A 17353-nucleotide genomic window follows, 5' to 3' on the forward strand; every position below is an offset into this window, starting at 1 on the left:
TTGCTGTTTTTATTGTGTATGTGTACGTTTAATTTCTGCTTTGAGCTTATCAATAATTTCCAACAAATTCAGAGTATCAGGCCACAGTTTATAGAAGAGATAAATGGGTGTATTGAGTATGTTTCAACTGGTTCCTAAACATGTTTAACAGAGATGGGGCTGCTGAACCAAATAGCATTTCTTAAAAGTTGAGCTACTTAAAAACCTCACGTTATACCACAGTTTTTCAAAGTGTGAAGCTAACTAATCTGCTTAACACATTATTGACATATTGAAGTGGCATTTGTTCCTGTTTCCCTGAGTCATTCTCCTGAACAATCTACTTGTACTAAATTGTTCACAAGTATCAGAATTAACCTTTCTCTGAAAATTGTTCCAAAGGTAACTCCCCACTGCCCAGACCTAATTTCTTAGATGACAAGTACCAGCCTAACCAAATCCTCTTTCATTCTTAACTTTTCTTTGACCTCTGTTTTCTCTGGACTGTGAAGCTATGATTTTGAAATAATGGAAGAAACGTAGATTCTAGAATAAGTCTTGGAGGTTTGACTTAGTCTGTCATTGTTAGCCCACCAGACACATCTTTGATCTGTATTAATTCATTCTTTTGTTTATAAATTCAGATCAAGATGGTCAAAAAAACTAAACTCCTAGGAGAAAGAGATATTTAAACTAAAATTAAAATGATGAATGAGGCCCTGGCTGGTACGGCTCAGTTGGTTGAGTGTTCTTCCATGCACCAAAGGGTTGCCTCTTAGATTCCTGGTTGGGTCACATACCCAGGTTGTGGGCTTGATCCCCAGTAGGGAGGCATCTGATTGGTGTTTTCTCACATTGATGTTTCTTCTCTCTCTTTCCCTCTAAAATCAATAAAAACATTTTAAAAAATGATGAATAAGGATTTTCCAGGGGAAGAAGGGAGAAGGGAGTGAACCAAAGAGGACATGCATCATCTATGAAAGCCTGGTGGCAAGAGAAGTAGGTTAGAAGGACAAAAAAGATATTTAGTTTAAAATAAACAGTGAGAAAGCAAGAAATTTTAAGATGATACTGTAAAAGGAAATAGTAAGCCATATTAAGAATTTAGATTTTATTCTGAGACATGGGAAAATATTGAAGTTTTTTTTTTAGAGAGAGAGAGAGAGAGAGAGCACAGAGCTTGTCTGGTTAGATGGGGAATAGTCCTGACAGCAGTGAGCAGGTAGAGCTAAAGTAAGCTAATCCATTATAGATGTGCTTCCAAGAATTCTGCTAGTGCTTTTCTATGTGTTACTTCATGAGACCCTCTAGTGCAGTGATGGCGAACCTATGACACGCGTGTCAGAGGTGACACGCAAACTCATTCTTTTGGTTGATTTTTCTTTGTTAAATGGCATTTAAATATATAAAATAAATATCAAAAATATAAATCTTAGTTTTACTATGGTTGCAAATATCAAAAAAATTCTATATGTGACACAGCATCAGAGTTAAGTTAGGGTTTTTCAAAATGCTGACACGCCGAGCTCAAAAGGTTCACCATCACTGGTCTAGTGGTAGTGGTGTATGGCTGTATTGTGTGTTCACACACAAGCCTTTGTGTGGACCTATGACTTCATTCCCTTCGAGTAAATACCTAGAAGTGAAATGTCTAGGTCAGTGGTTCTCAACCTTTCTAATGCTGCGACCCTTTAATACAGTTCCTCATGTTGTGGTGACCCCCAACCATAAAATTATTTTTGTTGCTACTTCATAACTGTAATTTTGCTACTGTTATGAATTGTAATGTAAATATCTGATATACAGGATGTATTTTCATTGTTACAAATTGAACATAATTAAAGCATAGTGATTAATCACAAAAACAATATGTAATTATATATGTGTTTTCCAATGGTCTTAAGCGACCCCTGTGAAAGGGTCGTTTGACTCCCAAAGGGGTCGCGACCCACAGGTTGAGAACCGCTGCTCTAGTGTATTGACTGACTACCTACCTATTTACAGTTCATTCTGCGTCTTCTCGTTTTCTTATTCTCCTACTCAGCCTTAAATCCCTTGGACAGATGTTCCAATAATTCTTTTCTTAGATCTCTTACATTTTTCAAGGACAAAGCAGTTAATAAAATAGTTGGTACACAGTATTAGCATTTTGGTATATTTCTCTTTTTTGTTGTTTTTATACATAGTTCTATAAAGATGTATGTTTATATCCTATATTTTTTTGCTTAATCTTTATAGTATTTGCATTTTCCACATTTCAAACTTTAGAAGAAACTCTTCATAAATATTTTTATTGGACACATAATATTTTTGTCAAGTAGATCATCATTTACTTAACCAATTTCCTAATGGTGGATATTTAGCATTGTTTCCTTTTTCCTTGCTGTTAGAAAGAATGCTGTGATTTACATAGAATTTACTACATTAAAGGTTAAATTTTTTCAGGTATTTAATCATTGTTGTGTGTGTGTGTCCCCCCCCCACACACCCCCAATTAGCTGGTGTATTAAGTTAAGAATATTCAGATTACGAACTGCTGAATGAGGAGGCACAAGACACCCACGCAGGTAGCTCCCTCAGCATCCCAGTTCCCACCTTGGGGAAATGAACGCCCTGGGTGTTTTTTATTTGAGGCTCAGTTTCAGTACACTCATACAGAGGAAATAAAGTCACAAAATTTCTTTTTGTTTTGCTTTTTAATTTACCTTTATTGTTGAAAGTATTACAGATGTCCCCCTCCTTTTTCCCCCATTAACCCCCTCCACCCTCCATTAAGTCACAAAATTTATTAGTTACAAATATTGGAAACATGGGTGGGGAGGGCACAATCAGCCGGATGAAGAGCAGTTCTCCATCTCAGGTCACGAGAGCGGGCAGGTTGGCAGGCACTTAGAAGTTGGTTGGGGTAGTGATCACTAACTTTTTGAAAACTCATCCCTAAGTGTTTATTTTAAAAGCTGTGTCAGGAAAAGCAAAGTGGGAACTTATGGTGGGAATTCTGAACTCAGTCCTTACTTAAATGTCCAGACTGCATATATACAAGATTATCACAGTTGCCTAGGCAGCGACTCGGAGGAGCTATTTTCTAATCACAATTGCCAACTGCTATCCAAAAGAGTTGTACTAATAATATGTGATGTGGCCACTCCTTAGGTCTTTCCCAGCATTGATTTTTATTACATTTTTAAAAATTGCCTACTGATTTAATCATGAGAATGGTACCACATTTTATTTCTGTTTCTCAATTATTATGTGTTGGCTATATTCCCATATATTTATCAAGCACCATGCTTCCTATCTTTTAAATATACTGTTTGTGTCCTTTGCCCACTTATCCATTGGGAATCTAAATATTTGTCTTATTTTTATGAGCTTTGATTAACAATCTCCTTTATTTTCTTTGAATATTTTTATCAGGCTCATTGTTTCAGCATAAAGAAATTTGAGGGTTTTGTATATAGACAAATCTATTGATGATTTCTTTCTGATTTTTTTCTTATTCTAATTTTAAGAAAAAAAAACCACCCAGAGATTTAGAAATGTTTTTAAATTCTTATAAGCCTTCCTTTTTGAATGCTATATTTTTATTTTTTTAAAATATATTTTTATTGATTTCAGAGAGGAAGAGAAAGGGAGAGAGAGATAGAAACATCAGTTGGCTGCCCCATGCTCCAGCACGCCCCACACTGGGGATCAAACCTGCAACCCGGGAATCGAAATGGTGACCTCCTGGTTCATGGATCGATGTTCAACCACTGAACCATGCCAGCTGGGCAAAGAAAGCATTTTTGTTGTTGTTGTTTTTAATCCTCACCCGAGGATATTTTTCCATTGTTTTTTAGAGAGAGGGGGTATGGGGAAGACACAGAGAGAGGAACATCGATGTGAGAGAGACAAATCAATTGGCTGCCTCCCCCACACGCCTGGACCGGGATGCAACCTGCAACCAAGGTACATGCCCTTGACCGGAATTGAACCCAGGACCCTTCAGTGGGCGGGCTGATGTTCTGCCCACTGAGCCAAACCAGCTATGGCCTAATGTTACCTTTTTTGGTTTGCTGTATAGGCATAGCACATGAAGTGAGTGTGAAATTGGACTTTTTCCAATATTCCCAGCATTGTTTATTGAATCTTTCCCTTCCTCTTTGATTTGTGATTTTTTTTCCCTTCTAAAGTTAACAGTGTTTCAGAGCTTGCCTTGTGTTAAGTAATGTTGTGTAACACTGAGCACTTTACATGTATTATCTCATTTTTCCTCACAGCAATCCTATGAGGAAATGAGAGAATTCTATATTGGGTTATCTTTCTTTCTGTTTTTATGCCACTACCATTCTGTCTTTAATTTTTATAGCCAATATGTTTCCTTTCAAGAAAGGCTAAGGTACCTTTACTATTTCTTCCTTTTTCTATTCTTGCCTGTTTATTTTCCCAGATGAATGTGTTTCATGTTATGTTCCCAAAAGAATCCCATAAGAATGTTTGTGAGAGTTGTCTTAATTATACTGGAAATAATCACAACTTTACACTATGAGCCAAGGTATACCTCCTGTACTTAGCCTTGGTGCCTGGTGCGTTCCAGGTGCTGAATAAATATTTATTGAGTGAAAAAATAAACGAATGAAGAGACTTCGGTTTATCATCTCTGTCAAGTTTGCACCTCTCATTACTGTGTTTTACCTTTTTCCCATTAGGCCCTACACATTTCGTGTGAATGTTATATTTATTTTGATGTATTGTTTCTGTCATGAATGGTATTTTTTCCCTGCAGTTTTCTATTTATTGCGAGCACATGAGAAAACCTTTAATGTTTCATATTTATTTTGTTACTTATTTAAAGTTATTCTTCTGAAGACATTCCTGAGGAATCCTTTTCAGGGGTGGGAAACCTTTTTCCTGCCAAGGACCATTTGGTATTTATAACATCATTTGCTGGCCATACAAAATTATCAACTTAAAAATTAGCCTGCTCTATTTGGTCAAACATTTAATTAACTCACCCCTAATGCCTTGGCAGAGCCAGACCAAATGATCTGGCCCGCGGGCCAGACATTCCCCACCCCTGCTTTAGATAGACAATTACTTCCTCTGTTAATAATAACCATTTTGTTTCTTATTTTTCTGTAATTTTATCTGTTCTTTCTGTTTCTGGAATTTCCCAAATAACATTAAAAAGATTGATTATAATGGATATTGGTGCTTGATTCTAATTTTAATAGAAATATAATTTTTTATTTTTAAGCATTATGTTTGTAAATACTTGGTATTTACATGATAGTTCTTAAAATGTACTTTAAAAGTAATAATCTTATAACAGATTTTAGGTTGACTTTTGTCTGACATTTTTGGTGTTTGTTAAAGGAATTTATATTGCTTCAGAGCATTGTTATGGAAAATTATTGAGTAGCGCATATTTGTTACCATTTAAGTAAGGGTAAGTGAGCTCTGATGTAGAGCAGTGTTAACTTGTCCAGGGTTCTAGTGGCAGAGGTAAGATTTAGGCCTAGAACCTTTGACACCAGTGCACACCTTATTCACCACTACTTTATCCCCTATGTATTTGCTTTTGTCTTTGTATTATTTGAATCCTCTTGACGGGTGATAAATAAGTTCCTTGTAAAATAGAAGCTTTAAGGGTTGGATGGATGGATGTCTGTCTTTTTCTTTTTAATCCTTACCCAAAGATATGTATGTATTGACTTGAGAGAAAGAGAGAGAGAGAAAAACTTCGCTGTGACAGATAAACATCTGTAGATTGCCTCCCCCAACCAGGGATTGAACCCACAACCTTTTGGTGTACGGGACAATGCTCCAACCAACTGAGCCACACCGGCCAGGGCTGAATGTATAGCTTATGAGCTTGAGAGTTAGGTGCTGAGAACTAATGCATTTTGAAATGCGTATGGAGCTCAGTAATGTTCTTGTCCTGGTGGCAAATAATGAGCCCACCTCCATTAATAAGGCCATAATTTCCTTAAAAGGAAGTATTATCTAATTACTGTAAGGCTAGATAATGCTTCTAAGGACTAAAGTCTGTGTAGTTGACATACGTTGTACTTGTAAATGTCCTGAGTTTTCCATCTGCATGTCTGTCAGTAATGTTATTGGAATCCATAGGTTGCTGATAAAAGATGTAATTCATAATTTTACTTCCCCTATATTTCTAAGATATTTCTAAATATTTATATGACAACATTTAATTTTTGGTACCTTTCGAGTGAAGAGACATTAGTCTCTTCATTCGTTTATTTTTTCACTCAATAAATATTTATTCAGCACCTGGAACGCACCAGGCACCAAGGCTAAGTACAGGAGGTATAACCTTTTCCTTTGCTCGATGTTTGACAGTGTAAATGATTAGGTCAAATTTCTAATTTCTAATGTGCAATTGAGAAACCTTTTGTGAAATAAGAGTTTTTTTTAGAAGATGGTAGTGTGTGACAGAGTAGAAACTATCTAAGCAGTTAGCCTCTCTCAGCAATGGTGAAGATACTAGATCAGTGATTGGGAGGAAGTGGGAACAGCTTACCCATTTGGAAAAGTAACGCATTTTAAAACCATTTAGGGATTATTTCAAATAACCTGTTTTCTTCATGGTGAAATTCCCTGACATAGTGAGCCAATTAGGTTTGCTGGGGCAGAAAAATGTTCAAGTGACACCGTACTAGTCAACATAGAAGAGGAATTGCTGTATTGAAGCTTAACAGTGATTTTTCCGTAAGCCATCGGAAAAAGAGAGAAAAGAACACATTAGAAGATTGTTGTTGTTGTTGTTGTGTGTGTGTGTGTGTGTGTGTGTGTGTGTGTGTGTGTGTGTCTGTCTGTCTCTGTCTCAATAGAAATGTTCCCAACCCTGGAAACAATTCAATCTTAATTTTAAAATTTCTTGGGAAGGAGTATAAATATTTCTTTCTGTACTTTTCCCAACTAGGAATGCTTGAAATAGATTCTTCCTTATGTCTCCCAAATTAAATACCTCGTTTGTGGCTTACCCACTTCAGTTATGCTGTCTCGCATTTTAATCTAGCCTTGTTTCAGGGCTTCTTTTTCTGACTCTTGGCTATTACTTAGGTTTGTCTCTAATTCAAAAGGTGGCTTACTTTTATATTTGTAGAAAATTATTGATTTTCTTCTAGTGGGAGTTGGGGGTCCCAGTGCAATTTGATTTGGAGTGTTAAGATTTGTTTCATGCCCAGTAGTCCTGTTGTCTGTTTTATTGGGTTCATCATCTGGTTGCAGCACCAAATGAACCCCATCCTTTTTCCCTTTCTCCTTTCCTTTCCCTCCCTCCCTTAGTACTGCCCATGGTTGTTAGACCCCCATGGCTTTATCCTGACACTAATCTTATTTTTAATTTAGGTAAGTCAATTTCTAATTTCTAATGTGCAAAAAATAAATTCTTCTCTCCCGCACATGAAGACTTTTAATTTTGTAAATATTTAAATTTCCATGAATAAATGGTTTATTAAATATACAGTAAAACTGTTTCTTTTCATGACTTTAAACCTCAATTTTTTATTGTGTTTTAATACTTTTCTTAAGTACAAAAGGCAAAACCATTAAACTGTCCTTATTAAAATGCAAAGCCTAGTGTCTTCTAGCTTTTTGAAGAGCTTTTGTCCATTATATAATCTGTAAAGTAGCCAAGAGTTCCTTAGAAGCAGGACATCATTTAGATTTAAAACAATTATGGCTTGTGTGTAAAACAATGATGTGGCATAATCATTCATGGGGTAGCAACCACAGTTTTACTTTACTAGCAAAATCCTTGGATACCTCCAACATTTCATTTACTGCAAAGACTTTACCAGGGTCCTGTACCTGGGACGAAAATGATTAGGTCATTTACAGTCGACCATGTAGATTAAGTTGGTGTGACTAGGAAGCCAAATGACACAGTTATGAGCATAGAGACCATTTATTTCCCTCCCCCTCCAGATGTTTGACAGTGTAAACATACATAAAATACATATTAAAGTTTAGATGCTTTATATTTTGTGCAATAAATTGAAGCCTTAAAAAGAAAATACTTTGTTAAAAAAAGAAATGCATTAGTTTTACTTAAGACAGTAAAATAGCAGCAAGTACCAAGACATTGTGCACTTCCTTTATTTAAGACAAGTTATTTCATTTACATCAGAGTTAGAAGGGTAACACTGGCTTTCTTGAATATTTAATAGAGCTTGAATCACTGGCTAGATAGGGGGATATTTTCCCAACTATACATCAGGGAGGAGTTCTTTCATTAGGTTCAGAAAATGCAGACCCTCAGATGGCCAGCATGACCGCAGCATTGAGCATTAAGAGAAACGAAGCATTTACTTTCCAAGCACTTGCCGCAGAAGGTAAGCGAGTCTTTACATTTGTGGTGGTCTCTTCCCTCCGTAAGTTAAGGGTTGTGCTTTGTTGAGGCATTTCTGAGAAATTATTTGGCATGCCACTAGTAATACTTAGGGTCATGGGTGTTGGGGATGATTTTGTTGAGCTAGTGAGGCTTGTGTTTGTAACCATTCCATCTTGGAGATGAATAGTTAGAGTTGCAGCTGCTGCTTCATGTGAATCGGTCATTTCTGTGGATGTGTCTTCTGGATAGGGCACAAAAGCCTTGTCAGTGCTAGTCAAGGTGGTGTCTTTGCTTAGAGTGGCGCCAAATGTTGTTTCCTTTGCTCGATATTGTTTGGGTATTTTGGTCACTTTGGACTGAGTTACTATACTCAGAGAGTTAATGGTGTCCACTGTCTGCATGCCACTTACAGTGAACAAGCTTGAGGTAAATCCAGAGGGTGTGGGGTATATGTTATGTTCCTGCAGAGATGATATTTGGCTAGAACAGGGGGTTCCTATCACATGGGCTTTTGTTTGTATCATCCACTTCAGTAAGTAGGTAATGTTTTGCTTGTGGTCACATGACCACCTGTTATTATAAAGGGTTATCTCTTGCAACTGAAAGAGTTTGTCAAAAGCTTGATCTGGAATGAATGTGAATTTGTTGTTGTGCAGGTAAAGATGTGTGAGGTTTGTCAGGCTTATTAATGTTCCTGGGAGGATTTGTGTCAAGGAATTGTTAGACAGGTCCACCATATGTAGTTTTGAGGGCATGTTGGTTGGAACTGTCCAAAGTTTGTTACTACTCAGGTTGAGAACCTCAAGACTTCTTAGTGTATTTTTAATGAGGACAACCTTTTCCAGCATATTCTTAGAAACATCCAGGTATTTAAGGTTCCACTGATAGGCAGTATCAGATTTGTCAAGCAGTTTAATGTTGTTGTTAGCAGCAGACATATTCCAGAGGGACCGAGGTAACTGAGCAGGGAGGCTTTCAAGCCTGTTGTTTGAAATGTCCAGGGTCCTCAGATTGGTGTATTGGGTTAACTGGTTATGCAGATCAGTAAAGTGGTTATAAGACAGATTTAAATGAATAATATTCTCTTGCAGTCCAGAAGGTAATGTACTCAAGTTTCTGCCTGAACAGTCCACATGCCTGTGCCTTTCTGTGCATATACATTGGAGAGGACAAATGCATAAAATACCCGGTGTGAGAAACAGAAGGATGAACAGGCTGGGAGACATTTTCAGTATCTGATATTCCATCAAAGCCTAGAAACAAACAGATACACCCTTCTTTTAATATGCAAATACAATTAGGCATCTGCATGGGTCCGTTAGCATTAGGCAAAATTTTCAATAAACCTCATTGTTGTTGAGTCCTTTTATAATTGTTCCAGTGATTAAACTAACAAAGATCCCCTTCATTTATAGTCCAAATGCTTAATCCTTCAATTGAGGCTATGTGGAGAGAATGTCTCTCCCTACTCTCCCTGCATTTTCTCTTTTATTTTTTCCCTTTTCTTATTTATCTTTCCAGAGCCTTAATATTATAAAATGGCATTCTCTACAAATAAAGAGTCAGAATCTTAAGCAATTACTGTTTTTGAAAATATTCTTTTTATTCAGAAGGGGGAAAATGGCTGTCGTATCTCTTTTTTTCAATCTCTGCAGTAACGTAATAGTCAATGAGTGTGTGTAGGGTGAAATTTTATTTAGATATTAGAGCAATACTTAGAGATTTATCTTTGTGTTTTTAGGATAAATATATCCTCGCAAAGCATTTTAAGGCACTTGCAAAATCCAAACCAACACCATACTTTCAAACCTCACATTTTATAAAGTGATTTTTTTTCTGTATATCTCAGTGCCGATTCTAAAAGAAAACAGTGTATATTTACAAAGTGAATGAATATTGACAAGAAATTCCTCCACTAACACTGCAGCAAATTTCTGATGCATGCACTTGCTATTGAATATATATTCAATCCTAAGGTTGACTTTTTCTTAAAGAAAAAAAAAAAAGAAAGAAAAACTCCGAGGTCCATTTTTTACTGATTTAAATAACATCTTACCATAGTGTCGTCTTCAGCATCAGCATCTCATTTTTCTCCGGGAAACTTAAGCTTAAAGGTCGCCTTGTTCTGGAGAGTAGGAACCGCTTCTGGCTGTGGGCTGTGCTTGCCTGCTCAGCTGCATTGTGTTGCTGTGAGCTGGAGCTCTGCAACCACCTGATCAGTACCACATAGGAGGACTGCAGAGCTGTCATTGGTGCTGACTCAAATTTATTGCAAGAGGTGCACACGCTACAAAATGGACAAAAAAACACACGTTTTTTCCCTAAATTTATAGCATTAAGCATATCTATATAGTTTAGATTTGCTATAGGATGAAATGCCTCGGGCACATTAGACCTGGCCCTTACTCATTCCTGGGTATTTGTCTGAGCTTAAGTTCCACATTTTAACATTTGCCTCATGCAGAATTTGTGGTTCTTTTTAATGCCTCTACTCTTCATTCTTTTTACATGTTGAAAATGATTTTGGCCTTCCTCGTGGATGGTTTTCTATGATATTAGTTTAACTATTTTTAACTCCTACCTTTTTATGTGTGTCACTGTTTAAAATAACAATACAAACTGCTTTATTTTTATGTATTCCCCCAACATGATGGTTATTATGTATAATCAGCTTTTCAAATTTATCAGCCACTTAAATATTCATCTTCCTTTGGGGAAGTAAGAAATACTTAAATATGATTATTTTGTCTTTATCTTTCTGATATAAAGGGTCATTTTCCCAGGCTACACACAAGCAAGGCTACATTTTTTAATGAGCATCTTATGCTTATAATTATCAGTTCATGTGGTAAAATAAATATGTCTTATTTTATGACCTTAGGGTTAAGGGTTCCTTTTTTTTTTTTTTTCTTTTTTTTTTTTTTTCTTTTTTTTTTTATGAAACTGCTGAGTGGCTATAAGTATTGTTTTCTCCAGAGACATCTTTGATACTATATGAATGACCATCTATCTGATTTTATGTTTTAAAAACAGCGGCATCAATTTCAGGTGATTTCTTCAAACTGTTTTACATTTTATCTTCTGAGAAAGCAATTTATACTTTTAAAATTATGTGAAATAATGTAAAAAGGAAAACTTTTGGTCATGAGTTTAATAAAATGAGACCAGATTTATGATAGCTTCTGCTCCACTCTTTAGTGGACTGATTGCATAATCTGTTAAAACTTGTGTAATTTCCAGAGTAGTCAGTTTACCTTAGAAAAGAAAGCCAATATAGGTAATGGCATATTCATTACAAATTGTTACCATTTAAAAACCAGCAATTATTAGCATATTACATTTAAGGAAAATCTCTTTATGCCTAGTTACTAAATCCTCTGCTTTTCTCTAAATTACATTTGCCATTATTTTACCCCAATTAGAATTAGTATTAAAATTTGAAATTTATTTTCTTAGGAAGCTAACTATAATCTAGGAGTCACCTTTTGTATAAAGTTAATGTTCCTCGAAAAGTATCTACATTTTAAAAGTCTGCAGTGTTAGAAGTTTATTATTGATTAGGTACTTTATTCCCACTTCGCTTTGAGGATTCATTCTTGGACTCTTAAGATTTTTTTCTATGGATTTCAGAAACCAGTCATCAATCTTATGATTTAAAAATGTTAAAAATACTCCATTCAGCAATATTGTTGTGGAAATAGGAAATGTTTTGACATTTAAGTTTCTTCTGTTTCAGTTCATACTCTGTTACACTTCAAGGGATGTGGCTGATGGTCAACTTACCAAACACTTAAACCTCTTCTTTTAATTTTAGGAAGTCTCATATCAAAATAGTGTTACCCAGTTCCATTATACTTACCAGTACCTAAGTTTGAAAGAAAGAGCATATTGTTTCATTAACTAATGGATTCAAATGAATTTGGGTTTAGGATGTATTAAGATTAGATTCTGCTACATATAATTTAAAAATTCCAATAATAGTGGCAGTGTTTTTTATTTCTAAGTTTGGGGACATACCAAGTTGTTTCTTCTTATTAAAAAATTATTGTGAAATTCTCAAAAAGAAAAAGGGGGAACATTTTAATGTATTTGAATTGTACCAAACTGTCCTTATTTTATGGTTTTAGAAATTCTTATGAAATAAAATAGTATATTACTGTTACTCCAAAAATAATTTTTTCTGGCTTAAGAGTTTTTTACAACTTATTTTAGGTATTATTCAGACACATTACATTTTCATAAGTCTGTGAAGTCCAGAATTACAGCTATTTAGGCAACTATTGTATTCTAGACTAAGTAGTAAATTCATTTACATATTCCTTTGTGAAACACACTGTCCTAAAATAGATTACGCCAACATTTTAAAAAGCATAACAAATTACCTGCCAGGGAACAACTATCCTATGTTAATCAACAGTTTGGAAAGCCAATCATTTTATCTGTATTTCTTGTTAACACTTGTGCTTATTTGAAACTAAAAATACTATATTCTCTACTTTTGGTAATATAGTTGGCTCTTCAGACTGAATTTCCCGCTAAAAACAGCTAAGAGTACTGAATAAAGTATTTTAAAAGCATGGAGGAACTGACAAGGTAGAAATTATCAGGTCAAAATCCAAATGGATCAGTGCCTCTCCCACCTCCTTACCCCTTTTCTCTCCATGTTGCCCAAACTCAGTGATTTGTTTTCTAGAAAGTCCTTCCTCTGGATTTATCTGTTTGCTTCCTTGTGAAGATTTAATTTGTTTCTCTATCCCCCCATATTTCCTATAAATGGTTCCTAACAGCATTAACGTAATCACTTATTTGTATCATCCTATAATAGTTTCAAAACAATACTAGTATTGCTGCAGACAATTAGATTACAAACTACTGAATAAAGTTTAAGATTTCTTTGCAGCTCTATTTGTTCTTAGAACATATTTCACCAAGGATGTACAGTCAATTCTGTATTCTCATGCAACGTGAAATAATTGTTTTCTCTATATTTTTATATAAACTTTACATAGTTAGGTTCATTTGTTTCCAGTTAGCTATCAACTTTTAGGGTTAGCTAAGTCAAAACTATACAACAAGGTATATTCAGAGAACTCTTGCTTCTGTATCCCATCCACCCCATTCTCTTCCTCCTCCTGTTGGTGACTATTTTTGGTTGTTTCTTATCAGTATTTCTTTTTGCAAACATACAAAAATATGTATTATATGTTCTTATCCCCTTATATAATTGGTTGCATACTAAATATATTGTTACACATCTTGTTGTTTTTTAAATAATATATCTGGAAGATCACTCCATATCAATACATAGGGATCTTTCTTACTTATATTATCATACTGCCTTTGGGAGTAAACCATGGTTTATTCAACCAAGCCCCTATTGATGGGCATATGGGTTTTGCTATTACAAATAATGCCACAGTGAATACCCTTGCACCTAAGTATGTTTATATTTTGCCTAATGAATCTTTGCAAAAAGATTTCTAGAAGTGGGATTGCTCTATAAAAGGGTAAATGCATTTGGAATTTTTCTGGTTATTAGTAAATTCCTCTCTCTAGACCAGTGCTTCTCAACCTTCTGGCCCTTTAAATACAGTTCCTCATGTTGTGACCCAACCATAAAATTATTTTCATTGCTACTTCATAACTGTAATGTTGCTACTGTTATGAATCGTAATGTAAATATCTGATATGCAGGATGGTCTTAGGTGACCCCTGTGAAAGGGTTGTTCAACCCCCAAAGGGGTCGTGACCCAGAGGTTGAGAACTGCTGCTCTAGACTATTCCATTTTGTAGTCCCACCAGCAATGTGTCAGGGTGTCTAGTTCTATACAGCCTCACTGTAGGCTTTGTTGTTGAACTTTGGATTTATGTGGATGAAGATATTAGTATCTCAGTATAATTTAAATGCATCTTTCTTATTATGAGGAAAGTTGAATATCTTTATATATGTTTTTAAGGACTATTTACATTTTTTCTTCTCTGACTGTCTTTTATATGTTTTGCATATTTTTTTCTGTTGTGTTGTGGGTCTTTCCTACCCCACTCTGCATTTGGGAGTTTTGTGTATGTTTTAAATTTTAGAGATAGTAGCCCTTTGACTTAATTTAGATTGTGATTTTTTTTTCAGTTTGCCATTTGTCTTTTGACTTTACTATGGTGATTTTTTATGTTTGTTCTTGCCATTTAAAAGTTTTCTATAATTGGATTTTTCTTTTCTTTTTATTGCTTCTTGATTTTGAGTGTCAGCTAGGACAAGTCCTCGGGTTACAACTCACGTATGTCGTTTCATTGCCATCTCCCATTTATTTATTTAAAAAAAAGTTCCGTCATTTTGACATATGTACATATGTGCTTTATGTTTTTTATTATTTATTCACCACAAATAAAAGTCAGGAATTGTTATCTTTCTTTTAAATTTTTTTCACTGTTTCACTTCATTACTGCTGTGTCTGTGCTCCATGAGAGTGACGTAGGTGGGTTCCGACTACATCGCGCCATAGGAACGGATCTCCAACGTAACCCGAGGACATACTGTATAAAAGAATGTACTGATATTTTCACCTATTACTTACATAATTTCATTTTTTATATTTAGATCTCTGGTCTGTTTGGCTTTTATTCCAATGTAGTGTGACTTATAGATACAATTTTATTTTTTTTCCAAATATATATCCAGCTGTTCCAATATTTTTCCTCACTGATTTGAGATTGGAATCTATTTTTAGACTTTCCATCTGTTCCATTGATCTGTGTCCAATCATGTGCCGGTATCACCGTGTTTTAATGCAAGGTGTCCAAATATTTTGCTACTTTACTTTTTTATCAGAACTAGGTAATAACAACAATTACAGGTCACCCTCTTTTATTTCATTGTATCCCCGCCACCAACACTAAATGAAATACATATTTAATATATGTTTGTTGCAGTGCATGAAGTAGGCACTCTTTGGTCTTACATCAGCGAAAAGGGTGCTGAACAAACTCAGCTTTTAATACCACTTTTAAACAAGTCACTTACTCTCTCTGGGTGTTTTTTCTCAGCAATTAACAAATAAAAGGGGTTGAACTAGATGGTCATCCGGGTTGTTTCTGAATCTATTTAATGCTGATATGGTAAGAGCACTATGGTATGCTGTATATATGTAGTTCAGTCTGCTTTTAATTACCCTATGCCTTGTTGTTTTACCATATTCATGAAATAAACTTTCTCTTCTGGGTCCTGGTTCTTTAATCTTTTCAGTAAGTTTTTCTTTGGTCCAACATTTTCTTCTCTTCTTTATTTCTTTTATTGGTTTGCATTTCTTTCTGTTGATTAAGCAAGAATTGCCACTGTTTGGCTGCTCAGCTTCCACTGACTTCAGTAGGGGAAAATTGCATGCAGTAAATGGGAATTATTTTTCCCCCCTCACAGAGAATTTTTTAAAACACAAAACAAAACAAAAAATCAACAACAAAACCACCTGCTAGCAGTCGTCTGTTTTATTGTATAAAGGACAAAAGGAGAAAAGTTGCCTGTAGTATTTGAAGAAATCAGACAAGACTATGACCAGATCATCAGTTTTTAATTTATTTATGAGAGTTTGTATTTCCTTATATTTCCCAATACTCATCCTTCCAGAGGTCAGGAAAGAAGGTGATAAAAAAGAAAGACCCTGATAGGTAACAATCTTATATGTAAAATGAGAAAGATTATGATTATTTTAAGGCAAGTTAAAGTCTTAATTAGTATAAAAACATGTCTTATTTACCATAACTAGAATACTTAAAATTCAAAAGAAAAATGGGAAATTATCAAACTCCTGATTACTACTGGGCAAATTAACCTTAAAAGTTCAAAGTTTGTAAAACACATGAAAGAAAATTTTTAATGTGGAAGACAGAGAGAACCAATGTAGTATGACAGTAAACATCATACTTATTCAGGAAAAGTAAGCAGCTCAAGGAATATTTTTAAAATATATTTTATTGATTTTTTTACAGAGAGGAAGGGAGAGGGATAGAGAGTTAGAAACATCGATGAGAGAGAAACATCGACCAGCTGCCTCCTGCACACTCCCTGTTAGGGATGTGCCCGCAACCAAGGTACATGCCCTTGACCGAAATCGAACCTGGGACCTTTCAGTCTGCAGGCCGACGCCCTATATACTCAGCCAAACCGGTTAGGGCTGCAAATAAAATATTTTAATGGTCAATGAGGGATGGCTTAAAAGATTTAAAGAGAAACATTGTATGTAAAATTTCAGTGTCCAAAAGCCTGCTAGTTTTTATTAAATATGGAACTTAGTTTCTTGAGCACCATGCTACAATAAATACTATTTTTGTTCAGAAAAATCCCAGGACTATGAGAGGTTCCAACATTAAACTACCAATAAGGTCACCACACTTCATTCTAAGTGACTATTTCCCCCAGGAGTTAGGGAGGTAAGGAGAGTGAATATATGCTTGTTGGGCAACGGAGCGCTGTTGCGGGCCCTGGCTGACATCTGCATAAGGGTTGGCCCTGAACACACTCCAGCTTTGACAAAGATTGGGTTCATTCCTACTCTGATAACTCAGGTTTATTACTTGTCTGGTAATGGATAAAAAGAAATTCTGCATAAGAAAGATGGTTAAAGAGTTTAAATGTATGGTGCTTAAATGTCAAGTATGAATTTGATGAAAGTTGAGAATCATCTGTATTTCGATACAGTGTTTTTCTTGGGAAAATCATCCAAATTTGAAAGGAAGCCATAGAAGTGTTTTTGTTTTCTTTGTAAAATTTTATTTTGTTTGAGTTCTTCAGGCATATAAAGAGGCTAGTTTCAAAATTTGTGCTCCCCCAAAAAGGTAGGAAAATGTCTACATTTTATGGTACATGCCCATTTTTTCCTGAGTAAATTTCCCCAACCCTCAAATTTGATATTTTAGTGTGTTTGCTTTACTATTTCCAATGAGAGCTAAAAGGAAATTTCTCCATTTTAAACATGCATTTTAATCACTCATCCCCATGAACTCAGAATATTTATTTTAATACTGGAGGTATTAATTTAAAAT

At 35.2% G+C, this 17353-nt stretch overlaps 2 protein-coding genes across 8 annotated transcripts in view; one reads left to right on the forward strand and one right to left on the reverse strand.

The window, feature by feature from the left end:
* NF1 (neurofibromin 1) overlaps positions 1-17353 on the forward strand; it is a 330198-nt gene that overhangs the window by 248815 nt on the left and 64030 nt on the right. The gene's annotated exons all lie outside the window — the stretch shown is intronic.
* On the reverse strand, positions 7545-10538 carry OMG (oligodendrocyte myelin glycoprotein). Its single transcript, XM_070395213.1, has 2 exons — positions 10377-10538; positions 7545-9573 (listed from the first exon to the last, which is right to left on the reverse strand). Exons 1-2 carry the CDS (start codon positions 10377-10379, stop codon positions 8245-8247), a joined length of 1332 nt encoding a protein of 443 aa, XP_070251314.1. The 5' UTR covers positions 10380-10538; the 3' UTR covers positions 7545-8244.

Source organism: Myotis yumanensis, unplaced genomic scaffold, assembly GCF_028538775.1.
Source record: "Myotis yumanensis isolate MYYU_CA2020_CCGP unplaced genomic scaffold, mMyoYum1.0.hap1 SCAF_16, whole genome shotgun sequence".
Lineage (NCBI taxonomy): Eukaryota > Metazoa > Chordata > Mammalia > Chiroptera > Vespertilionidae > Myotis > Myotis yumanensis.